General features: G+C 38.1%; 1 protein-coding gene across 1 annotated transcript; it reads right to left on the bottom strand.

The window, feature by feature from the left end:
* Window positions 1–1,444: 1,444 nt before the first annotated feature.
* unm_sa1261 (un-named sa1261) lies at window positions 1,445–27,560 on the bottom strand. The gene is made up of 4 exons (XM_041973870.1): window positions 27,017–27,560; window positions 10,423–10,650; window positions 5,521–5,723; window positions 1,445–3,251 (listed from the first exon to the last, which is right to left on the bottom strand). Exons 2-4 carry the CDS (start codon window positions 10,592–10,594, stop codon window positions 2,442–2,444), a joined length of 1,185 nt encoding a protein of 394 aa, XP_041829804.1. The 5' UTR covers window positions 10,595–10,650; window positions 27,017–27,560; the 3' UTR covers window positions 1,445–2,441.

Here is a 27,560-nt window from a genome sequence, read left to right as displayed (position 1 = left end):
AGAATTTGTTAGGACTTAAGTGTAGCCTTTGACATTTTAGATCATAGTATTTTATTAAATAAGATAGTTTGTTATGGATTTGAGCCATCTGCTGTTAAATGGATTGAAAGCTATCTTAGTAATCGTTAGTACACAGTTTATTTTAGCTATTCTGAGGTGGAAAAGATCAGCTGTGGGGTGCCCCAGGGTAGTTGTTTAGGTCAACTTTTATTTTCTGTCTTTACAAATGATTTTCCACTTGTACTGAAACATGCAACCATGGCAATATATGCAGATGACACAACATTATGGTCATCAGCAAAAAATGATGACTATAGATAAAATGATCCTATCAGCTATGTGTTTATATGATGGAAAGATTTAATATTATGCTCATAATGCCTTTGATATGCTCAGTGTATTCTAATGTGGAAGAAGTTTTATTTTTTAATCTTATTTTAACTTTTTTGCTGAATAATCCTTAACTCTACAAGATTTCTAAAAATGTTGTAGCTGCCACAGTCCTCTCTGAAACTCATTACATCATGTAACCTCCAAATGGTTCAAGCATGCTCAGAAACAATCGGAATGAGTGTTTACATCCCTTTTTTTTCCTGGTGATCTGATCATGAAAAGGTTCAAACCACTCCCCTTGACCGGATTGAAAATTCTTTCCGATCAAGGCCATTCGGATAAGCTGAGGTGTTTACATGATGCCTTCTAATCTGATTGGATTTTCAGTTAAAAAGTGCCCCATGTGAACGCAGCTAATAACTGTATGAATGGTGTTCAGTGATGAGCTGATCAGTTTCTGAAATATTCAGACTATACTGCCTGGCACCAATGGCCATGTTCAAAGTCTCATAAATCCCATTTCTTCCTCAATCTGATGCTCAGTTTGAACTTCAGCTACTCGTCTTGACCGTGTCTACATGAGTAAATGTGTTGAATAGCTAACATGTGATTGGCTGATTAGATTTTTGTGTTAACGTTGAACTGAACTGGTGGACTTGATACAGTGGCTGGTGAGAGTAGTTGGGATTTATTCAAACCTCAATTCATCAATAGCATGTTTAAATTTTTTAACAATGATTACAGAAGTCTTTTGTCTTAAGAAAACAACTTGGACCTTTCTGGTTTTATCCTTCACCAAAATATACCTGCTCATCTTTCAACCAGACTTCAAGAAATACAGTTTTTGCTTAAATCTTGCAGACAAATAAGACATAGCCATAATTTTCTATAATAATAAATACAGAGATACAGGAATTTATTTTAATCAGGGGCTTTATTTCAAAAATGTTCAACACAGTAATGTCACTTCATGCAATACATACACAAACGGGGAAAAAAAAAGTTTTCTAAAGCACTTAAATCTCAACATCTCAAAGAATTTTGTTTTCTACATTCATTCAGCTTGTGTCACATGTCCAGCCTTTAACCTTTTAATTAAAACCATAAAAAAAAAAAAAAAAAGCGGTCCTCAAAGCTTAATTCTGCTGCTCTCAATGTTTAAAGATTTTTCTTTTCAAGGAAACTAAAAATAATTTTAACTCCTAATAATACAACTTCAATTTTCTTTCTTATTCAAGCAGAGAAAAGAAATATTTCCAAATTTTCCACATGATTTTTCTTTTAAGTTGAGAAATCAAATAGATGATTAAACATGGTCACAAAGTGGGAATTTTCTTCACCTTGAGGTTTAATGTTTAATAACCGTCCCAGTACACTGCAGTTTAGGATCAGCTTGAGACTCGACTGCTACTGTACAGCAAGTTTAGCCGTCATAAAAACACATGAAAGAGGGAAAAACATCTACTTTAATGGGATCACAACAACATGATCATGACGAAAAAAAAAGCTCAACAACTGCTTCTACAATTTCTACGTAACTAATTTATTCCAACTAATTGTTTTTACTTCTTTTAGAGAAGATAATAAACAGGTTTTAGATCTTTGATAAAACAATTACTGAATATATTAATCTGACATAAATAAATAACTAAAAAAAAAAGAACACACTTTACAAAAAAAAAAAACATGAAAATGGTTCACAACGACAAACACACAAGTCACGGTCGCTTTTATGCACAAAGCCGATCACGTTGTTTTCTGCAGATATTTTCTTCTTTTTTAACATATTGCTTGTGGATTATGTTGTTTCTGTTCATATTTGTTCCTGTTTCTGCTTTTCTTCTTTCCATTGAGTTCATGTTCTGAATCATAAACCACAGATGAGACACCACGGCGTGTGATTTTCCACACGGGTTATTTCCTCAGATTAATTCTTCATTGGAAAACGGGGAAATCTGCAGTGAAGCTACAACAAACATTCACTTCCTGATGCATCGCACCGTCCCTTCACGCTTCCTCACTTTTCTCCCCTTTTTCACACTTGGAGAAATCTTCCTTGTTAGCGCACACATGTGTGCAGGTCGCCTGAAAGCGTCATCTTGACGTCTCTACACACAGATCTCGATGGGTGTGGTCACCAGGATGCGTCCACGTTCGTTGTCCCTGTTGACTCGATCGTAGCTGCCAGTGGAGGATGGCGAGCTGTTGGTGGACATGGAGGAGTAGTGGGTGTCCATCATTATCCCCCCCTTTGCCGCCACACAGGCAGGTGACAGGCTCTGCTGCTTCAGCCTGTCCACTAACACATCCTCTTCGGACGAGGATGAGCTGATGTCCAGGTGAGGCGCGGCACCTGCTAATGTCCCGCTGACATTCCCGTTCTCCGTGTCCAACATCCAGCACTGGTTGAAGTAGCTGAAAACTTCTTTGACAGAGCAGCGGCGCTCTTGCTCGATGGAGAGGAGCCTGCGAAACATCCGCAGGGCTTCATCGGTGAAGCGGCGCCACTGCGACGGCACCGTTCCTGTCCGACGTCGCTGCCAACGGACAAACTCCTCGTAGAAGGAGTCGCTGGGCATGGCCTTCTCCCAGGGGAAGTTTCCTGTTAGCATGCAGAACAGCAGCACGCCAAATGCCCACACATCTGTGCTGTAGTCGACGCAGAAGCCCTCATGACGAGAGGTGTCGCATAGCTCAGGCGCCGTATACGGGATCGTGCCGCTCACACGCTTCACAGGGGAGCCAGCACGCCGTGTCATGCCAAAGTCTGACAGCTTGACCTTTCTACACTCTGTGTCAAAAATGAGGACGTTCTCGGGTTTGATGTCCCTGTGGACCAGCTTCTTACAGTGCAGGTAGTCCAAGGCGATGGCCACCTGGTGGACACAGCGCTTCGCCACTGCCTCAGGGAGTCCCACCTGAACAGAGAGAGCAGGACAGAAAGGTCAGGAAACACAGAACCCTCAGTCTAATGACACCAATAGCAGGTTGAGGTCTGGACTTTGGAGTATGTCAACACCTTAATTCTTTAGCAACAGTTGTCTGTCAGATATGGCCTCACATTAGACTCTAATGGCACTTTCCCACTAGTGTCCACTTAGACCTACCTTAATTCAGCCGACACCACACCACCTCAGTTTTGATTGTTCCCATTACAATAGCGGGCAACTGACATCGCGTTCAGTGTGGGTGGAGTCGTCTTAGCAAGGCGGCTAGTAAGTATCGTTAAGTCATTTGTTTGCAAGACATGCAGAACAACAACTTCGCCAACTGCTAGAAACTTCTCATTATGAGTTGCGCTGTCCAGCTCGCACTGGATTTTTTCATTGGCCAACAAGCACAAAAAGGTCTTCATCTCTGTGTTGGACCATGGTGTTCATGAAACACCATCTCTGCTGCCACTGCTGCCATTGTTGTTTTCCACAGTCTTGGCTTTGAGGTTTTAAAGAGGGATGGTGTCAGGTTGGGCTAAGTACTAGAGGGAAAGGGCCATAGAAAACTTTGGTATCCAGAGGAGTTCATGGTCCACTCGAAGACTGCAAGGTGTTCAGGTTCAGTGGCTGCAGAACAAGCCCAGAGCATCATCCCTTCACTACAGTGCACAACAGTTGCTAAGAAGTGTTTGAGATGATATGCTGTGTTTGGTTTTTGTGCATTTTGACCATACATCTCCTCTGTGGTCTGGCCTGTCTAAAGGACATTGTTCCAGAAATCTTGTGGTTTGTACAAATGCAAACCTAAGCTGTGCTGCCATGTTTTTTTTGAAAGAGAAGAGGCTTTCTCCTGCAACCCTTCCAAACATGCCATACTTTTTTTAGTCTTTTTCTAATTGGACTGTCATGGTCTTTAACATTTTACATGGTAACTGAGGCCTCAAGAGTCTGAGATGTAGCTTTTTGGTCGGACTTCGGGCTAAACTTGCTGGGACATCCATTCCTTGAAAAATTGAGAGCTGTCTTGAATTTTTTCCACTTATAAAAAATTATGGATTCTAAATATTTTTTTAAATGTCCCAGATTCCCAGATTGATGAGCAGCAACAATTGCACCTTTAAGATCATTACTGATGTATTTCATTCTTGATATTGCATATTCAATTACAAGCTTAGTTTTTGTTAAATAAATAATGTCTCAGCAATATGTCACCTTGTTGTTCATCTAAAGTTGTACTGATATAATTTTTAAACCTGGTAGAAAGTAGATGATTTCTTTAAAATATTCTAAAATGTACAACCTTAGAATTAAATGAGGATGTCCCTTCTTTTACACATACTTGTATATGACAACAGTAAGAAGCCTTGTTTATTCCTTCCAAAACAGTTAATGTGCTACAAATGTATGGAGCTATGAAGATGGAAACATTTAGTAACTTTTATCTTCATATTAGTAAGTGTAACAAGTAATACAGATACAAATGTAGTTTTATGAATTAATTCTTCCCTAACCCTGAACATTTAAGTTAGAAAATACAAGTACATTTTACAAGTCTGAAAATACAAGTCACAAAAAATACAGGTCAACATTACAAGTTTTAAAATATGTCCACTTCAGAAATAAACCTTTAATTACTGGTAAACCATCCCATCTTTTAGGGAGTGGTGACAGTCACACTACCCTTGATCATTTTCTTGTATTGACTTGTATATTTTGACTTGCAGAATGAATTCATATTAATAGATTAGTATCTGTAGTTGTTACCATTTCAAACACAGAGATACAACCTATTAAGCTTATGTCCTTATCCCAGCTCCATACAAATTTGTGTTTATGTGAAATATACAAAAATACCTTCTCTTAATAATAGTCCTAACATTTCATTTAATGTGAGCCGAATTTCAATAAAACTTTCCGAGAATCCCAGATGAGTGCTGTTGTAGGTTTTCTAGTTAAAGGGCACAGGTGAGTCTGACATTTCACTGTAAAAGTTCAAATATAAAAGTAGATTTTTATATCCTGGAACAAGGACATTATTCTTGGCAGACCTGACGGCATCTCATACCAATAAGTAACATTAACTCTTTGTGATTCTGTGGCTTTTTAGTTTTGGTAGGATGAAAATATAACTTTATATGCTATGCACTACAATAAAGATGAAATATGAAAACCCAGATTTGTGGTTAAAGGAACAACATTTATAGGAATGTCAGTCGATGTTTCTGTGTGTAGATATTTGAAAGGCAGTTCTCACCTGTGGAGGGATGATGTCAAAAAGATCTCCTGCCAGAGCGTACTCCTGAGCAAAGATGTAGAACTCGTCTGTTTCAAAGGCAATGCCGTACATGTTGATGATGAAAGGGCAAGGAGATAGGTAGAGGGAGATGCTGTACTCCCTCAGGAAGCTCTTCAGCTTGGTGGTTTTCTTCCTCAGAAACTTCAGAGCCATTTTTGTGCCTGAAAAATCAAGGACAGGACAGAGTTACATAACTAGTTCTTTTCCACTCTATTAAAGTGTTAAGGGATTTATGTCACAGCTGCCTAATTGCTTGCTGGAAACTTAATTAAAACTATTTGATGAATAATTAAAAATCTCCATGCAGACTTAAATCCTGATGTCTTCTGCTGGAGATTTAAACTAAGTATTTCAAATCCTCAGCCAGGCTAGTTATGCTTCAACAGTGCAGTCAGGATCTTCCTGATTTATTTTCATGCTGGACATATTGAAACGAAGTGACATTTTTACAGCTGTCCTCAAAGAGTCGATGATGAGATTAGAAAACCACGGACAAGGAAATTATTTCAAATGTCATAACAATGTGAAAGCTCCGCAGAAATGAATTTAGCTGCCCAAACATGCCTCTTCTCATCTCTCCTCAGCCACCAATGATGGGGAGGAGCAGTGAGATAAGATAAATGGCCAAACGGAGAGAAAAACTCCACACAACAACCTGCATAACTGCCACGTCGGCCTATAATTTCCCTGCACCAACAGTCAGGGTGTCAGCGGGGACTTCTCCAATACCACCGGATCAGCTCTGCAAAGTGCTTTGTGGGTTTTTCAGAGTGCAGCCACTTTAGGAAAGGTCAGGAGAGGCTTTCTGTTCATTCTTATGTCCATTACGAGAGGCTTTGGGGACTTTCTTAAACTAAAAAACAAATACCGGTTGCAACAAGAATTAATTCTCTTTAAGGGAATCTTTAATAGGCTGTCAGTTATAACACCAAATCTTGAGCTCCAATTTTGAAGCTTTTATTTGATGTAATTCAGAATTAGTCATTAACAGATCTTGTTTGCTTTTAGAGACAGATGTGAAACTGTTTGCTATTGAAGAGAAATGGAAAATATGTTTCTCTGACAATATCTGTTGTTTTCCAGCATCTCTGAACAGATTACACCCTGAATAGCTTCTGCATTTGCCCTTTTAAACTAATGTTTCATCTCGATGCTTTTTGAGGCAGCAGGTGCTTTCATATGTGCAGTAAATGGGCCTCAGACTTCAGGATCAACTGCTACATATAGTCGCAAGTCGTCAGCATAGAAGTGAATGTAATTTGTTTTAAAACCCTTATTACTTTCTGCCCAAATTTTTACTGTGGCTTACACTATATCAGATTTTTATTATATGATTATTTAAGCCAATAACATTGATGCTATGACTTGAGGGCTGTTTGTACGGCACACAAAAAAGTTAATCTCTGTTTTCTATCAATTAAAATCTGTGAAAAATTTTAATTTTTTAGTGTGTTTTACACTCAAATAGCATCTTTTTCATCTATTACCACAGTAATTGAACTTAATCTTTTAAGAAATCAGCCTTTTGTACCCAGAGTATATCTCTGCATTCAGATGCAACTGGAAATTCAGACTTTTTCATATCCAACACTGCAACGTCAAAATTTCCTTTTGTTTCTTTTTGTCATCTGCTCCTTGACTTGCGAGAATTAATGTAAAAGAAAAAAAGTAATCAAAAAGTTGGAAAATAATGTGAGTTTTAATTTTCAATTTTCACTTCGGGAAAATACTGAAAGCCACATAGCATAAATATATAGCAGCTACTCATAAGGTAAACATTGGCTTTCTAAATTAGAACATCTTCTTCATTGTTTTAAATTAAAATAAGCAAATAGCCCCCTGCAAAATGTTGAAAACACAACTGTTTGTATGTTTCATGTTTGCATGAATGATTAGTTCTGAAATCAGCCTTCTGACCGATATGCTCTAAGATAAACACCATCTGCTCAGAGGAACTTAGATAATTCCTGTAGAAGCTACAACTGTGATTTTTAGAGCAGAAATGAAATCTAATCTACTTTTGAGGAAGAATAAATATTTTTTCTTTTAGTGAAGAAGTCATTTATTAAATATTGAATAATTAATTAATGCATAAATGCAAAACCAAAGTAAAAACATTTAACTTTTGTAATCCGTAATTTTACTTTTTTGACGTCTTGTGCTTTTTAGCCCCTCATAGTAAACATTAGATATAATACCATTGGGCTTCTATGTTGGTTTCAATTATATCTAATTATTCATTTAGAAATTTATTTTTGTAATGGCTGTTTGACTTTAAACAGTGCTTACAATGGCACTTTAACCTGCCAGGTATATTTTCTATTTAATAATCTACTGGTTTTACTACTGTTATGAACTGTTTTGAATTGAAATGCAGACATTACTAGAGCTTGAGTTTACAATATTATTGTATGTGTCTATTATTTGATTCAGTTGTCCACTAAAATTGAAAAACAAAAATTAAACATTGAAGAAAAAAAATTCTACTTCATAGGGCAATTGTTATGCGATTAATTGAGGTTAATTAGTTTCAAAGACTCTAATTAATTAAATTAATTTGTTTAATTGAGTTCCACCCCTAAAAGTAACCGAAAAATAGACGGCATAAAATGTGTTTATACTCGCATAAAAGACTAATTAACATGCATATCAATTGAAAAAGACAATATATTTATAAATAGGACAAAGGCAAAGACTTGAAAAATAAATTAAATTAAAAGAAATGAATGAAGAAAGGAAAAAACTTTATTAATCCCTGAGACAAATTATAATGTTGTAGAGCTCAGGCCTTTTAGGACTTAGGGAAACGCATTTAAATTGAATCTTTCTTGAAGTATAACAGGAAATTGTGACTAGAAAGATAATTAACTGTAGCCTGAGTAAATAAAAAATAAATGAAGTAACTGTGGATGGAACAGATGGTAAAATAAGACATTGTCTCCTCAATATAAAAGCATTTTTGCAAAATAATTAAAAAGGTCAGAAACGTCTACATCATCAGCCCATTTATTTCATTTGTTGACTTCATTTTCTGTTAGGACTTTGGAGGGCAGGCGATTAAAGATGCACTTGTCCCTGATGGCTCTGAGAAAATGTCGGTGGTGCAGGAACATGAGGTTTTTGTGCATCCTTCAAGTGCACACTTCAGCAGCTGGAAAAGGTCAGAATTCATCTGCGTGATAGGCTGCAGCCACTCAAAACAAGTGGCGAAGCTGAGGCTTTGTGCTCCAAAAAAGAGACTATGGAGAGGCACTGAGCAGATGGCAACTTTTTTGGCTTTTAACGTTTGGCACTGATGCAGATTTTCTGTTAGCTGAGTGGTGAATTTCAGCAGTCTGGATTGTGACCTGTGCCAAATCCCTGTAGAACAGCAGCTTGCATTACCTCTGATTTGGCTGTCAGAATTATTTTTGTGGCAGTAAACACTTCAGGGGTGAACATGTGCATTTTACTTTGCAATGATTACGCAAACATTATTTTTTGAGTCTCATGTGCTGCCGTACATCAGTCCAGCATTATCATTCTGAATCATAAACAAAAACATAATCCTATTTCCTGCATCTGCAACCTGCTAGATTTACTCAGTTTTAGGCCAAATAAATGTCTGGATGTCAGTCAGATATCTTCACCCACAAAAGTTTTTTTTTTTCATGTTTGGATCTACTTTAGTGTCTTTTTCAACAGAGAATTAGAACAAGCGGGGTTTGGATAATTAAAAGTGGCATTAATTACTTTGTGAGCTGTACTTTTGTGTCTTTTACTCTACCAGAACATCAGTGCTCCACGATCACTTATATTGTCAACAATTTCTCAGGATCGGTAGTGTGTAACCCTGTGGAGTAAACTGCCTTTATGTATGGAAGTTTTCCATACGTTTATATTATATTCCATCCCAGAGGTTTACAATCCAGTCACAACATGTAATGTTTATTCTGAGACTCTATATGGTAAATCCATAATAGGTGAGCCATGAAATAACCATTATTTATCATAATTTCATAATATAGAAATATCACTATCATTACTATGTTGCTAAGAGACCTCTATTTTTACACGAAAATTGTGATGAAGCCACATCCTGTTAAGAGTTTGACCAATCACATAGCTTAAATAATCGGTAATGTCCAATTAGAAGAAAATTCTATGTCTGTCTGAAAAGAACAAAACTAATGCTCCTCTATGGCTGGAATAAAGCCAAGATGATATTTTGGATGCGTGGTGGTGTCAAAAAGTCAGCTGAGTTGGAGATGGTTTTGTAAGGATAGTAGAAAAATTGTAGAATAACTGTAAATAGCAAAAATCAGTTTGAGGAAAAAAAAAGTGTAAATATATAAATAGTTTCTGTTGTGTTTGTTTCAATGCCAATATTTTTATTTTTGAAAACCAAGACTTGACAGAATGACATGCATATGAGAAAAGGCTGATCTGTGTGTTATTTCTACAATGTTCTGTTAGTAATAAGTTCTGTTTTCTTGTTTTGGTTGGCCTTTGTGCTACTATATCTTTTGATACATTCATTTACATCATTCTGGCCTAATAAAATGACAATTGAGGCTGTCCTGAAAACATCATGTCTGGATGTTGACTGGGATTAAAAGGTTCAGCTTCCACATGCATTTTTACATAAAAATATGAATAAATAAATAAAATAATGACAGGCCAAAGTAGCAAAATATGGCTCTGAGTTTTATGGGTTAAAGTGGAGCTTTAGTGAAGGCCTTAGTTTGATGTGCTGATTGCAAAATCTGAATCCAAGTTTTAGATTTAGGTTGAAGCAATATGAACCCATCACTTTTTACACTTCATAAACCAATGAGGACAGATTCATGGATAAATAAAAGTAGCGATTCCAGTTGTTACCTCTGATTTTGTGGATGACCAGGTCCACTTTCCCATAGGTGCCCTTGCCTAGCTCACGGACCACCTCGTAGTATTTGTTGATGTCCAGTCTTTCCAGATTCTGTGCAGCAATCAGCTGAAGCTCCTCCAGGATGTCGATGGGGGCGCGGGAGTTGTGCGGTGATGAGTTCATTGTGGTGGAGGGATGGGGCAGGACGGGCCGGTGCACTGGTCTGGAGACGGATGTTTCTGTGGAACACCAAGAGCAGGAAGGAAGACAAAGTTCAGTGTGAGGAACAGCATCCACCCACATCTCTGTTCCCACACAACCTCCAGTGTATACACTAACTGCTCTGATCACAGAAGGTTTTGAATACAAGACATGAAAACTGGGACCTTTGATATTTTGAAGGGCTCCCTTGTAACAAAGAAACTATAAAATAACTAAAAACCTTATATGGTTTTATCTAAAATTTGCAATTTAGAAACAACATTTTGAAAGGTAAGGGTTCATTTTTTAACATATTAAATGGTACCTGTCCCTGGATTTGGTCTAGTGCAAATCTATATCTACTGTTAGTTTTTGTGGTTTTTGGACACCATACCTGCACAACATTTATTTAATTCATATCAAACATTTACTGCTACTGTTGTAAGGTTGTTTAAATTAACACCCATGTTAGGAAAAATGGCCACTTCATATTTAAAAATAATTATTAATAAAGATATTGTTAAAAATCAGCATTTGTTATCTATAATTTTTCCCCTAATGTAAGATTTCTTCTCACTGGTAAAGTTAATCATACTGGGTGTAGACTTTTTAAACTAAAATAAATGCAGTATGGGATCTAAAATTATACTTTTAGTTATTAGAAAAATGCTCCAAAACCTTTGTATAATTTTAAAAACCTCCTAAAACCTGAGGATAGACTGTTAGCATCGACTAAAATCTTTATTTCTCAGCCTCTAAAAACTGGAACCATGAAAATTTAAATGTAAATAAAAATAATTACATTATTGAATAATGAATAAATAAAAATAAGTACTTAGTTAATTGTCTTAAAAACATAAAAGTGGGAGACACATGGAGTCAGTGTTTAAGCCACAATATTTAGCAACACTAAGCTGACATTTCTTGCTAACTCACATTAAGAACAAGCTAAGAACTGTGGAAATGGCTTTTATTGTAATGAACCTTATAAGTGGCATGTTTACATTGAGTTGTAATGTTACATGTAGTGACAACAGGAAGTCAACTTTTTATTTTATAATTTTTTTAAATGCTAGCGGGTTTAAACCATTAGCAGGTTTGATGTTGATTGTGCAATGTTAATTTTTAACAAAAACAAAAAGAGAAATGTAACTAGTTGGCATGGGAGATACATGCATACACTGGAGCCAGTGTTTGAGTTAGCACGAACCAAAATGTTTAGCTAAGCTAAATTAGCATTTCTTTTTGAGTCACATTAAAACATTGAGCTTGCAAACTGAGAAAATGACTTTATGATTGTATTATTTATTTTTCAAGTAAGTGACATTTTGTCCTGGAGTTGTAACACTAACGCAATGAAAACAGGACATTGTCTTCATATTTGTTTACACTAAGATTAATGCTGCTTTTTCATGCTAGTAGCTTTAATAGGCTAACAGGTTTAATGTTGAGGTTTGGACCTAAATGGAAACAAACAGCTACAAAATACAGGGTTAATAATTGTTCACAACAATGAAGGATAATAACTAGTAAAACCATGAAGTTATGTTACAGTGTTGATTTTGTATAAAACATTTAAATCAATGTTTGGTAATCCGTCTTAGAAACAACATAAATTGGGAAAAATGGAAGATGACTTTGCATCTTTTTACACTGAGACTTATGTTGCTTTTTCATGCTAGCAGCTTTGAATTACTAGCAGATTTAGTACTGAGGTTTGAATCAAATGGAAACAAATACATTAACATCCACGAAATACAGGGTTAATAATAATAATTGCTAATAACAGGCTAGTTGTAGTTACCTCCGCCAAGGCAGAGGTCATGGATTTGGCAGCACTGGTTTGTCTGTCTGGAAATTTTAGAAATGGAATAAGAAACAAGTGTTTTAGATTTTAGGGGTAATCTGGATCACTGCCTAAATTTTAAAGGATTTTTAACTATAAGGAGATTGGGATAATTTAGCCTTTAGAGCTTCTAACTCAAAAATAATGCCCACAATCATTGGCAGAGGGTAAAAAGATAAATAAATACAAGCACTCTCTGAGCGCTTCTAGTTTTGTTTTCCATAATCCTGAAAACAAGGCATAATCAGAGCTTTATTATTTTCATTTTCAGACAAACATGAATGTATTCTCAAATTGTTGTGGGCAATCCATTAATAATAGTTATATAGAAATCCAACTTAAAACTATAATAACAAACTTGTGGTGGTGGTAGAATAGTTGTCTGGGAAACAAATATTTATCCAACATACTTAAACAGTGATCTATTAATAATTAGTACACTCGGCACACAATTAGCACCTTTGCCTCACAGCAAAATCCCGGTTTTCTTTTTCAGCACATTCAGAGAGATGCAAATCAAAGGCTAAAACAGGTGCTTTATGTGTGAAGGCAATAATAACTTTGTCCAAGGCGCTTATTTGCCTTCAGTTAAATCAACGCCAATGACGAGTATGGCAGATAAAGATAATTAATAAAATAAATAAATAGAAATATGCAAGATCTGAGTGAAGAAAGGCACTCCGTGAGGGTGTTGTGGGTCGAACCTTAAATGCTCGTCCACCATTGATGAGTGTGTGTTTCTACTCCGTTGCACCAGCTGCCTTACATTCTCAGCAGATCTGTCTCACCTTCCGTCTTCTCCTTCTGCTACTCACAGAAGCCAATCATGTCTGCTGAGCAATCTCAGCATCTCTGAATGACTGGTACGACTTCGCAGCTCTGATGGCGCAGCGGATTTGCACCAGCTCTCATTAACGGGGATGAGAGGGTGTCGAAGGAGACGGGATGCTGGCCACATCCTGTGCATCAGGTCCATCTGTGCCTGCCTTGGCGACAGCTCCAGTCTACAGTACGAGTGAGGGCGAGGAAATGTGTACACAGAGCTCAAGTACAGCATGTGAAAACAATAAAAACCAAACACCAACATGCAGTATGTTCCAGCAGTGATAATAAAGCTGTGATTCATGCTGATACAATATCATTTTAAAGTTATGAAAGTTAAGATTTGTATTAAATTAGACTTTGTCTGACTGACTGTTAGCAACATACCAGATTATTTTCAGACTTTAACACTATGTCCAAGATGCACTGCGACTGCAGCATTTAGCTGTTGATGAATAAGTTATGCCTTCTCTCTGGTCGATACGTTTCCTTCCTAAAACTTCTGTGCAGAAAGGTACACCACTACATGCAGCATTTCAGTACAGTTACTCAAACTAAACATGATGCATTTGATGCTAAAATCCTAAAAAGTGTCTTAAAAGTATGTTGTTTTTTGTTTTTTTTTTAAAATGTAGTTTTTGTTATTGTTGAGTCCTGGAGCAGGTGCTTCTCAAGGAATGGTGCATATTTAAACTTTATTGTAAACAACGAAAGTCTCCCTTTAATCCAAGTCAGAGCTGAATTAAATCACAATTTAATGCCTGGAAGTAAATAACCTGGGACTTAGGTAAACAGTTTTATCCTGCTTTCTGGTACTAAAGACATTAGAGAGCATTGTGCTGGAAGAGTCTAAACTCTGGGACTCTGGGAATTCATAGACTAATGGCTCATTTACGTTTATGCTAGTGATCCCAAACTAATACATGTCGTGCATGTTTTAAATGTTTCCCTGCTTCAACACACCTAATTTGAGTAAAAAGGATCTCTGGCAAACTCTGCACAAGTCTGCTACTGACCTATTAATTTGAGTCAGCTGTGTTGCAGCAGGAATACAGTGAAAGTGTGAAGGACAGTGAGCCATTAGAACCGGAGATGAGGATGCCTGCTTTATGCTAAAGCTGGATACAAAGCCTTCCGTCGGTCTCTTGTGTCCTTTACATGCATAATTTGGTCTGTTTCCAGAGTTCTTGTGGATGCTTCTCCCACAGCAAATGGAGCAGTGCCATCAGAAACTGTTGGGGGCAGTGTTGAGCAACGTAGTTTGTGTGGCACCAGTGAAATAAACAAAGAAGAAGAAGAAGCCACATTATATGGCCACACAGATTATCATCTACTGCCCTATCCTTATAATCGAGGATAGCGTCCTATGTGAGAGATCACTTTTTTTTTTTTTATGTTTAGCTGTATAGCCAAATAAAAAAAAGAAGAAAAACAAAATGTTCATCTTCCTTTGATCATCTTTTATGTTTAAAACAAAGCTTTAACATCAGAAAACTGGGCTGTCATGGAGTGACAGTGAATGACTGAAATGGTTCTGAACCCAAACAGTATGTGCTGAGTATTAAAGTACAACAGCAGATAAAAATGCAGAGTCAGCTGAACCCAAAGGAGCCAACTGGCTGTCTATCGCAGCTCCACTCAGCATCCTTCTGACAAGGTCAATACAGCACAGAGGGAATGAGACGGTCAGAGTGTTCAGAGGTACAAACAGAGGAAGAGCACCTGCTCACGGATGGACACACACAGGAGTTTCATTTCACATCCTGCATGTGTGGGTTCATTTTCATTCAAATTCAAACTCTTTCATGTCTCTGCACAACCAGAGTCCCCGCTCACAGTGTCAAAGTGACCGCATCATCAACACAATAAATGAAAGAGATTGATGCATTTTGCATCAAAGAATGAGAACACTTTGTTCATGTGTTACAAGTTCTGCAAAAATTCACACATCAAAAGAAAAACCTCTGATTGACTGAGACCTCTGATTTAACAAAAGGGCATTGGCCTTCTGTTAAATGGCACATGTTTTAACATGAGTTCAAGTAAAATACATATAAAAAGATATGGATGAGGAATGCTGGTAAAAAAATTTCCACAAGTAGAGGCTCAACAGCAAAAGTAAAACTTACAGAATCTCAAGAACAATGAAGTTTTAGATTTAACTTTGGATTGAAAGAATGACTAAACCTTGAAGGCTCCGCCAGCTCCCTCTCTGCTGTGCTTCGGCTTTGCCTCCAAAGCTCCTCCCTGCAGCAGTGGCTGTAACCACAGCAACTGTTAAGTAGCAGAGCTTGACTCTGTTTACATGAACATTAAAATCTGATACTTGAGGATAATCGGATAGATTGTAAATAATTAGATCTGAAGTCTCCGTATCTTGTGAAATGGATATTCCAGTCCATTATTGAATTTCTTCAGACTATGTGCCTACATAGTGACATAGCTTATCGGTATTTTCAAAACATCCTGTCTTCTAGAATTAATAAGCCTGCAAAGTAGACTACATGTAAACGATTTACTTTGTTTATACTCTGACTTCCTGCTCTGCATGCCCTCGTTTTTCTTATGTTCCGCTCATGTGATGGCGTTGCTTCAGTCTTTTCAATATTTTCCATTAAAAAGACAGAAGTGAAGCAGTTTTTGCACATCCACAGATGCTGTCCTAATGACCATTTGAATAATCTGATAACTCCAGACCTCTAAATATTATCAGATTTTTTAAACAGGCTCATTGACACTGGTTTTAGTCTTAGTGGATCTGATTGTTGTCACTAAGATGGCAAGCTCTATGAATTGCAAGTGGAGGCTGACTATTTTACAATTTGTCTGTTTATTTTTATGCAATACTGCGATTAAATTTATATTTTTATTTAAGATACCAAGTTCTAAATTAGCTGAACTGACAGAGAAACAAATTGTTCCTGATTATTAAGTCTGAATATTCCCATTTTCATTTGTAGCTTCTGTAGAAATAAGGTCATAATTATTGGGGAAAAATAGATGGAAACTTTGATACTGCACAGACTTGAATTCAACTCCTTTGCCCTATCAGATGCTACAAGCTAAACACAGAGGTGTATTTTTGTTGCCTGAATAAACAGACAGCAACATCCTCAGCTTGCTGCAGCCTTATTTTGCACTCATCTGCATTTAACCATAACAATTTTCTATGTATGCAGGCAGTATCCTTCACACTTTCTTTCTCTCGGCCAACCTCCTGAGCCTTCACTGAGTATTCACTCATATGTGCTCTTACAGTGCTGTCATATCAAAGAGCCTGGCAATAAAGGGAAGTCACAGCCAGCACTAATTAGAAGCATTTTCTGTTCACTGCAGCTCCCAGCGCTCCTGTTTAGGGCAACAGTGCCACGGCTGCTCCCCCCAAGGACGTCAAGGAGCTTCATTTGCCTTTCCTGACGAAGGTTGTGAGCCTGCCTTGCTGGCTTTGCTTTTAGCGAAATGCACGATTGAAAACAATGCACAGCTGGAGTTAAGCCAGTCTGTTTTAATGCCAGTGCTGCTGTTCTTCCATCTGCAGTTCCTGATAGCGTTACCTGTCTACCGTATGACACAGCAAGTGGGGAGCGATGTCTCGCTGTAGGAGCCTCTGTTGACAAGAGGCAGCGGTTTTACAAAAGCTCAGCCAGGCTCAACATGCCACACCTGTCATAAAAACTGATTTATGCCACTTTGTTTTCTGCTTTTACTTGTTTGTATTTTTTTTTATACATTTTTCAACCATGAAATGATATATTTACTTATATTTCTTAGGCTAGCATCTTTGTTTTTCTTTAAAGAGCTCAGTTAACTTTAACTGATTCGAAATATTGTAAGAAAAGACATCTTTGCAGCTTTTTGTTTCACTGTACTAACTTGACTTTTTAATAATTGGGAAATAAATCCTTGGAATATGCAAAATCACAGTGCATTTCCTCTTGATGACATGAACACCCAGATATGAAATAGAAATATGAACAGGCTCAATAAGGAGTACCACAAGGCTCATGTCTGGGTCTTCTACTTTTCCCAAATAATGTTCAGACATGTGGATGAAAAGACCAAACAAGCGGAGTGAATTACACAGAAAATCCTCATACAATAACTTTTTGGGATGCCTTGGATCTTGGCATTCATTGTTTGTTATTTTGATATGCAAAACCTCCATCTGTCTGTCTTCTATCTGAAAATTACTGAAAACCCCACATAAAGATTACAAAATTCCCTGACAAACACTGATCTGTTCCAAAATGATAGCCAAGTAGGGGTAGGGGAAAAAGTAGTTTTTTAAAGATGCATTTCAATGTGCACATTTTGAATTGATGTATACATTACTATGTGCTAATTAATAACACAATGTTGAGGAATGCAAAAAGTGGAACTCAAACATTGCAGCACCTGGACTGCCTGTGGTAGGCAAATAACAAACAAGATGGTTGAGTCAAGACCAAGACCACTAGGATAGGTTTTCTTCTTTGTTGTTTGTCACAAATAGGAGAAGTGTAACATGTTTCCACTTGGAAAGTTGTAGTAGTCTGGTCGTCACACAAGAAATAAAGAAGCATCAAAAGTATTTTTATAATCACATCGTGGCCACCTGAATTGTAATTCAGTCAAATTTTGATGAAGATTTCCACCTCTATAATTAAGCCTAAATAACAGAAGGTCTAACCTGCAATTTACAGGACCCAAAGGATCTCCTGCCATCACTGTGGTGACAAACATCTCAGGACACAGAAGTCCAGTGACCACATTCGGATGGTTTATAGCTATATTTGTTTGAACAAAGGGGTTTTTCACACATTTAAGCAGCTGCTTTTAATACAGCTCCCTAACAGATGCTACAAGCTGAACACCGATTTCACATAGTTCTGCAAACATTTTAACACCTTCATGATTAAGTTACTGACCTTTCTGCTGACGACCGGAGCAGAAGCTATGTATCTTTTAATGCAGAAATGAGCTGAGAACATCAGAAGAACTGTCAATTACGTCGTCATTTACAAGCACAGCAACTGTCAGTCATGAACTATGCTGATGACTACCCACTGAACTGTTGGACCTGGACATTGGCTCTTTTATTACTATTTTAAATGAGTTGAATAAAACTGGTTTTGAGGACAGAGGAAGTTTGCATCTTTGATTCATGACTTGGTCCAGTCTGGAGACATAACCTAAAACATATGTTACAAGAATTTTATTATATTGGCCCAGAAGTGGATAAATATCCAGACATCTGACAAAAAATCAAGGGCTAATTTTTAAAAAAAATTAGCACACCTTTGAATGGGCAACTGAAGCTGAAACCTAAACTTCTCAGAATCAATGTTAACATTGTGCTCTACATTTAATCCTAAATCAGATAAAACTATAAACAGGACAAAGTCCAGGTCATGGATACTCATTATGGCTCTCAAAATGAAAGTAAACGTGTTAAAAAGCCTGTAAAGTAAAAGAAAATAAGCAGCATAACCATGATGGGTATGTGTGAGTGATTGTGCCTTGCTTTTCTTGTACAATTCTTTGTACTTGATACAGAGAAGCTTTTATTTTCAGACAAACTTCAACTACTGCAATGCAATCCTCTAAGGTCTGCCAAAAAGTCAGTAAATCAATTACTGCTGGTACAGAGAGAGAGACTGCCAGCGTTTTAACTGGAACAAAGAAAATGGATCACATTGCTGATGTTCTTGGGTCCCTGTAGTTACCCGGAGACAGTCTGCTGATAGATTTTAAGGTCATAGTACACAAAGTTAATCTATTCACAACCTCTGACTTTTAGTACAAAAACTCATTCCTGAACTTTCTGCTGCTCACTGGAGCAAAAACTCTGCATCTTTTAATACAGAAATGATCTGAGAACATCAGCAGAGCTCTTGTGTCTCTCAGTTAGATATTATTTCCACATGGTATGCACGTAAATGTGACAAATCTGACAAAAATGCTGAGTAATGGTCCCACTGTGCTGCTAGGAATGAGGTGCCTCAGTCACCTCATTTGTGTTCAAGCTTGTAAAACATCAGCATCTAATAAATCACTTGTAATGCATAATCAATGCATCACCCAGCTAAAAAATACTTAATGAACAAATGCTGCCATCTTAAACCACATCTGGCTCCCGACAACACCTCCATCGTAATAAATAAGACTTCGGGTGGTTTGTGCATCGGAACACAATAGAGATGATGTCTACTTCATGAATGTTTTCATAAATCTGTTTTAACACTTTAGAAATTATACAGCTGCATCCTACTACCACACGGTTACAACTATTAAATGGATTAAAATTAAATGATTATAAAGAGGTAGAAGTATTATGATGTTTAAAAGTAAAGCAACCACGCACAGCAAGGTGCATTTTAAGGACATGTGCACACAGAGACTAGTTTAGGTGTATCCGCTGAAGTTTTTATCATTTGGACATTTCATTTCGTCTTCATATGGATGTAGGCTAAGACTGGGAGGCACGTTAGGGGACAGGTGAGGTCATTTTTAATACTGTTAAAGAGTATTTCCATGTAACAGTTCTTTTCTAAAAATCTGGACTGGTTTCATGGAGAGACAATGAAAGGGGGTAGCTATGAACATATAGGTGAAATGGCTGGTAGGTGGGGCATTTACTCCAATTTGAGTTGAAGAGCTTCAGCTGGTAGGGAGTGGCAGTCTGCTCCTGAGGAACGACTGATGGATGCCACCAGAGGTTGGGAAAGAGTTTTAATTAACCTTATTGCAACTAATGAGAAACAGGTTTTGCTTTTCAAGAATCCTTTCTTTTTTAAAAAAATAAACCTGACTGGGCTGGCTGCCTTGGAGACCCACCTCTGGACTGCTGAGCACTGTTTAACGCTGCTGCCGAGGAACCAACAAGCAGATCAGTGACCATATCATTGACCCCTTCATATAACCAGTACCAGTCACCTTCTGCTCATCCTTTTTTTTGAGTTGACACAGTAGAATGAATTTTAAGCTACAATACTGCCTGCTCAAACCAGTGACTCCACTCTGGAGTCTCTGAGTTATAAGCAATGAAATAGTAGTATTTCATATGTAAATACTATGAAGTCACATCTTTTTTTTTTAAATATTTATTTTGTAGACCACTTTTGTGCAATAAGTTGAAGTTGAAAGACTGATTAATCATATTCAAGCCTAATATGAAGGTCTTTTTGGCAAATAATTGGGCAGTTATTTAACCATATCACATTAAATGCACACAGACAGAAAAGTCCTCAACACAGAAACCTTTGCTCTACATCTGGACTTCCACCTTGATTTCAGCTAGATTCAATAATATTTAAGCATGTTTCTTAAAAACAGAATGGAGTCTAATCATAGCCTCGAAAAGTACTAATTACAGGAAAAAGATTAATCAGTCGACTGATTGTTGGGGCAGTTATTTGCCTTTTTATAATAATCTGCATTTACCAACCACGTTATTGTTCCAGTGTATCTGCAGCGTGACAGCCATGGAGCATCGATCACTGATGACGTTGCCCTGCTCACGCAAAACAACCCAAAAAGCAGAAGAAGCAACTTTTGCATGAAGATGTGGACGTCAGATGGATGAAGGAAATGAAATCAGAGCAGGCTGCAGTATTTAAAGCAGGCAGTGAGATCAGTCATAGCTGCTCTTATAAAAAAGGATCTAATTTACCCAGAAAGCATAAAGCTCTTCTGCAGGTTTGTCAGCAGAATATAAATAGTCTCTGCTAAATCCATTCAAACTGAGGGTCAGTGATTCAACGGAAATGGTATTTGGGTCGTGTCACTCTGGTAGGTGGTTAAACTGTCTGAGCCGTTGACCTGCTGGGTCAGTGCAACTCGTATTGTCATTTATCTGAAAGAAACAGCCTGGTATACATGTGCTTTGAACTGGATTACAGCTAGATCTCAAAAGAGAGTAAATTTTACAAGCAAAGTTATGTATGTGTCATTGTACGATGCTTACTGTGTCATTTTCTGCAGAAAAAAATATCCCATGAGAAACTTAAACGTGCATAAATATGACACTCACATGCCTGAAGGGCAATAATGTCAAATTATAGAGCACAAACTGAAAAAATAGTCAGCTGACAGGAGTTTATTAAGTATAAAATCATATAAAATCAATTAAGAAACTATTTTTATGCTTAAAATTTGTTTTGTTAAACTGAGCATCTTTAAGAGTCGATGGTCAAGCTAAACAACACATTAACATCCTACTGAGTTCTGCAAACATTTTAACACCTTTACGATTAAGTGACTGCAATAAAGTTGTAAGGACGATGAATCGTGGAGATAATAAGCAGCAGCAGCCGCTTCTCCTCCTTCGTGTTTTCCTGCTGCTAGAAAAAGCTCTGCTCTGACTTCAAACAGACTGAAATGTCATCAGGTTTTGTGTGTCATCAGTTATCAGTCGCTGTGTGTGGAGCAGAGTTCAGCGAACTCAGTGAGCCGTCAATGCCAATCATGATTCCTATCTCTGCAGCAAATTACCGCAAGCTGAACAATACTATCCTTTTTTTATCTTTATTTGACAGAAAGTGAAAAGTTTCTCTCTTCTGTTGGCAGCTCTTCCCTCTGGAAACATTTTGATTAGTAATTTCAGGCAAAAATCCTGAATGCTGTCTGCTTTTAGTTTGTTAAATAAGAGAATTGACTGTTTTTCTTCTGCATATGTGGCTGTAAATACGACTTCTTTTGGTAATGAACTGCTAACGATGCTTAACACTTCACAGAGCAACATATCTTGAAGCCATTCAAGGAAAAAAGATCTATTCATCTACAACAGATGGCATTTTTCACAGTTTTTCCAAGATTTGTAAAGAACAAATCATTCATTAATCAGCAGATGAAGCAATTAAGAAAAATTGTTTCAACTTATGCAAAAACATGCATCTTTACTTTCCACTGCAGAGCATTAAAAGAAAAGAAATATAATAAATCTAATGTAAAGAGACTGAAAATAGCAATTAAGTAGCCATGCATGGTATGATGCTGATGATGATGATGATGCAAGTAAATGAATAAAGTTGAGGTGATGATGTGTTCAGTGCATCCATAAGACTAGAAAAGCCAAAGTATTGCCACACTAAAGCTGGACTAAAAAATTAGATGTAAACCTTTTACTACAGCCGAAAGTCCTATTCTATTCTATTCTATTCTATTCTATTCTTTTCTATAGTCATTTAGCAGACGCTTTTCTCCAAAGCGACTTACATCTGAAGGTGGTTAGGCAGTAGCATCAAGGGTCTTGCCTAAGGACCCAACGGGAAGGTGTTATTATTCGTCTCTTGGGGGATTGATGTTATTTTCATCATACGATCTTCGTACATTAAAAATCTCCATCACGTTTCATTGTAAAAGTGAGAAAACAAAAGCAGATATGGTGACGTGAAGTAATAAGGTGATATATTCTGCACACGAGAACAATCTTCTCTTAAATCTATTCTTGTAGATTTGGTTCATAAACTTAACCAAATAACAAGTTAGACTGTAAAGAGCAAAAATGCCAACAGGTAAAGCCTCTAAAACAGCATCACATTAAATATGATTGTTGGTTCTGTTGAGTCAAAGTACTGACGCCAGCGGAAACCATGTGATTTCAAACATTCTCTTTCTCAATTCATTAAGAAAGAGAATGAGTTGAGGTGGTTTGATACCTGCACAGAAAAGCAGTGCTTTAATAACTTAACAATACATGAGCTCTAGAGGTGATGCTGCACATTGATTAAGTTTTGATTGGTTGAAGGTTAGCTTGAGCTGGAAGGTGCCAACAACAGCACTAGTAACAGCTAACAAAGAAGAAGGTGACAATCTGGACAATACTCATTATTTTCAGTCCACCACAAAGCAGATCCACTTTGACTTTGGTGTTTTTAACAGCAAAGCAAAGCTAAAGCACCAACAGCCTATTACAGAATTTTTTAAGACTGCCCCCAAGTGGCCACAAAATGCTATAACATGTAGGAATGCGTTTGTGGAGCCCAAACCCAGAGAGCAAGTTAAAGTATGTCGAAGGCTGTTGTAGTATTTAGATATGTTAGGACCATGGTGCACAATGATATTCGCCCTCATGCACATTCATGTCTGATAGTCTACTAGACTCGATATGATTGGGGACTCGGTACTATTAGCGGGTGCAATATTCTTCAGTTTTATCCTCTGAATGATCACGTGACAGTTTTCTTTCACCCGGTCACACAATCCGAACCCTTTAAATGACGCATTCTCGTCCTCGCCAGAGGCAGCGCTGCAAAACGAAATACTGAAGGAGAAGACGAGACAAATGAGCATGAAAACTTGCTCATATGTTGGTTCATTCGGGACAGCCGTTTTCCACCGCAAGAGCAACACATGGAGCTGCAGCTGATCCTAGTGTTCTTGTGTTGACCATATTTCTATCACAGCTTTTACCTCGTTTACCCTCCCTATTTGACTTCAAGTCAACTTCTGTTTATCGTTCTACACGATGTTTTGGTTGCGTTTACCCAAAATGCCATGCGCTGTAGTCTGCTTCCTGCATTACGTTCACCTGAGGCAGATGAAGACCTACATTTTTATATGGACCAGGGGGCTCAGAGTTCAGTTGGATATTCAAACCTCCCCAAATGAAACAGACTTTCCAAACAAATGAACTTGGATTTAATTAGAGGGACTTTGAATAGTCTTGTACATGAAATGTGCTACAAAAATAAACTTGGCTTGCCTTGGTGTGAACACGTCCTTAGATTGATGAGATCCCCATTTTCACCAACATGTCATTTGTTTGCGTTTCCACACTCTGTGGAAAAGGGTACCAAAAAATCTGACCCATACTCTCCCACTTTTTTGGGACCCTTCCATTGGGTACCCACTGGGGACCCATTCTTGCAAATCCGACCTATAAAGAGTGGAGCTTAACACACTGCAATTGATTGGTCGAAAGAGTCATCACTTCCTGTGCAACTCTGCACTAAGGGGCAACAGCACCATGTTTAGATATACGGTGGATGTTTTTGCTCTTTAAAGTCACATGGTGAGAAGAAAGAAGACAAAATGCTGGATGTCCACCATTGTGCTCCTTTGTTTTTGTGTTGTTTGTCTTTGTTATTATTCAAGAAAGGTGTTGTGCCGCTATGACATTACACTAGTCCGATAGGTCACCTACCAGCTTAAGGTATCAGGATTTCTCACACCAAACCATCCTGTACTGACCCGGACCTGCTGGTGGAGACAGAGGTATAGTCCCAGGTATCTTCAGTCAACTGAAACCATTGTTTTTTTCCTAGCTGAATGGTAAATGGTTTGTACTTACATAGAGCTTTTTTCAAATTTAGACCACTCAAAGTGCTTTTACACTACATACACACACAGTCATACAGCACTTCTATTGTTATTATACAAAGTGCGTTCACCTATTACACACATTCATACACCAACATACACATCAGGAGGCAACGTGGGGTTCAGTATCTTGCCCAAGGATACTTTGGCATGTAGTCAGGGGAAGCTTGGAATTGACCCACTGACTTCCCGGTAGATGACTGCTCATCCTCCTGAGCAACAGCCGCTGCACAAGCTCTTTAAATGACAGAATTTTATGCTCTTCTTCTCTGAAGAACTTTCATAGTTTGAAGAACTGGATGACCCTTTTGAATGAGCCAAAAACATAATCTTCTAACAACCTCTGCAGTAACATTTATGTACTGGTGTCCAATCACAGAAGACATCTAAGAGCTCAGATGTCTAAGAATCCATGGACCATCAGAGTGTTTGTGGATCCACTGAACAAAAAACTGATTGAGGCCATTTGATACACAAAGAACTAAAAGTGCATCAGGTTGGTCATCTGTTTTATTTGAAGGCTCATCTTCTGTCATTCTTAACTCAGCAGTCCAACGTGTGAAATGTTACAACCTGCCCAATGAGATATAAGCAAACCAGAGAGATTCAAACTCTCTCATCAGGAAATGTTTGTAGACGTGAGACCAAATCATGTTAACCGTCTCAGCATTGGTCTTCACACTCCCGCTGCGAGCTTGGACATGGCTCCCAGTGTGGCGGCCTGCGGCTCGGCCCTCCGGTGGGACCCAGTCGTCGGCTCCCACGGCACTTTTGGAGCGCATCAAAGCAGTCAGCTTTAACTGGCTCAGCCTGCGAACACTGAGGCTTTGTGCCTGCACGCTCGGCAGCGCATCGCGGGGCGCTCTGCTTTAAAGTCGAGCCATTTCTGCCACTGCGAGCCCCACGCTACAGTAGGTGACGTTACCCTCTTTGTCTGCTTTAATCTCCCTCTCTTCTTCTCTGACACCCTTTCCCCTCTGCCTGCTCAGGAGGGTTGCAATGAATTATTCCAAATTCAATTCAATCTTTTTAAAAGGTACACAAAAATCCAGAACTACACAGAAAATGGTGCTAAAAGTGTCTGGGAAAAAAAAACATCTCAATCATACTCTCTAACCTCTAAAGTAAATCAAAATATCATTGGCTCGTTTTATCAGCTGGGCAATCAGCTAATTTGTCACATGATGTTAAATTATTCATAAAACTGCAAACACTGGGAAAGCAGGGCTGCAACATACTACAGTTTTTATCAATAAACAACACAGATGATGAAACATGAAAAAAATACAAGAATGGGAACTTTTCACACCCACGAAGTGCATAAACAAAAGTAATTTTGATATTTTAGAGACAAACTCGTAGAATTACTGGTGGCTGTATGCCTTTCTGCTAGTAAAATGGCCAGCACTGAAGATATTTACCTTCTGAAAGGCCTTTTGAAGCAAAAAAAAAAAAAAAAAAAAAAAAAAGAAATAATGTGCAAATATATCAAGGCAGTGAGTAACATTTAGGTACAGGCCACAAGATCCCTTAGCCAAAAGAGAAAATGAGACATTTGAGGATATTACCTATAATTTAGCAAAATTTTTGGGTGTCTTGCTGTGTTTTTTATCCTTTGAATGCTCACTCAGTTACTAGAGCCCTAACAGTGACATATCTGTCAAATTAGATTATGTTCATGACAGAAACTTAAGGGTACGAGACAATTCTTGCTTGAAACGAATTGGTAAAATGACCAATAAAAACAAAAATTAAACCGATATGTGAATATGTCTGCATCTGTCATCGACACTCGTGGGGGAGCCGGTGTGAGTAGTGTGTGCAGACATCCACAAACTGCAGCACAAAGACCTGAACTGTGCTGCGATATGCTGTGCAGACACAAAGCTTTCATTATGTCCATGACAGCGTGCCACACATGTGAACTACTAGAGTATGTGCACGTGAGCATGGCTGTAGCAACCAAAAAAAAAAAAAAAAAAACGAAAGAAAAATTTACATCAGCTGTAGAAATGTAGTATGTGTGGTGATTTTTAAAGCCAATGTTATAAATAAAGGCTCAGTCGTCTCAGATGGGACACAAAAGATTTACAGCGGCTCTATTGTTCAGCTCAGTCTTGTCACATGGTGCATCTCTAACTTTTACTGCTCAGTGTCAAAGAATTTCTTTTCAGATTCACAGTTATGTTTGGGAAAACAGCCGTCTAAATGGACATTTAAACTGCACACCAAAGCCAAACAGCCCTGGCTTGTAAACACAACCTTGGTGTAGTGTGATGCTCTGTTACACAGCAGCGCAAAGACACAGGACACTGTGTGAGGCATCAGTGTGAAGCTCAATCTGAGCTGCAGAGGAATTAAAACACACCTGAAGACACCTGGACGTTTTAATATGCTGTTAATTGGCTTAGGCTGCACAGAACCTCTGATCCTACCTTGCTCTCTGTGCCGCAGCCGTCAGTCCATCCAGGCAGCGGCTCTGCTCTGCTGACGGGGAAACGCCGCTCGTCCTCCGGCAGCTTTGTTTCGGAATGAAGCGGTGGAGCTCAGATCTTAGCGGGGACCCGGCTGTCTGCACCAAAGAGGAAAGTCACCGTCTGACCGCCGCTCAGTCTCACCGGACCGCTGCCTATTGTCCACCGGCGGACCCGCCCACCGCCTCCAGCGTCCAATCAGAGCGCAGAGCAGCGGTGTGCGTCTGAGAGAACATGAGACCTTCCATGACTGTCGGAATTTACAGTTGCAAATGAAGTAATAATCAAAGATGCTGTAATAGACGCATAATTAAATATGACTATAATGACAATAATGATTATATTCAGATTGAAATGATTATTGATCGTAATTTTAGGTGAGTATTTGAATGAGCCTAGTTAGCTGTAATTCTCTTATTTCTTGCACGGACAGGGTGATTGAGTTAAACACTGACCATAAATCACCAGATTAATTTATCGCTGTAGAAATATAAACAATTATAAA

This window comes from Melanotaenia boesemani, chromosome 2 (assembly GCF_017639745.1).
Source record: "Melanotaenia boesemani isolate fMelBoe1 chromosome 2, fMelBoe1.pri, whole genome shotgun sequence".
NCBI lineage: Eukaryota > Metazoa > Chordata > Actinopteri > Atheriniformes > Melanotaeniidae > Melanotaenia > Melanotaenia boesemani.
This window is presented reverse-complemented; position numbering and strand designations above follow the sequence as displayed.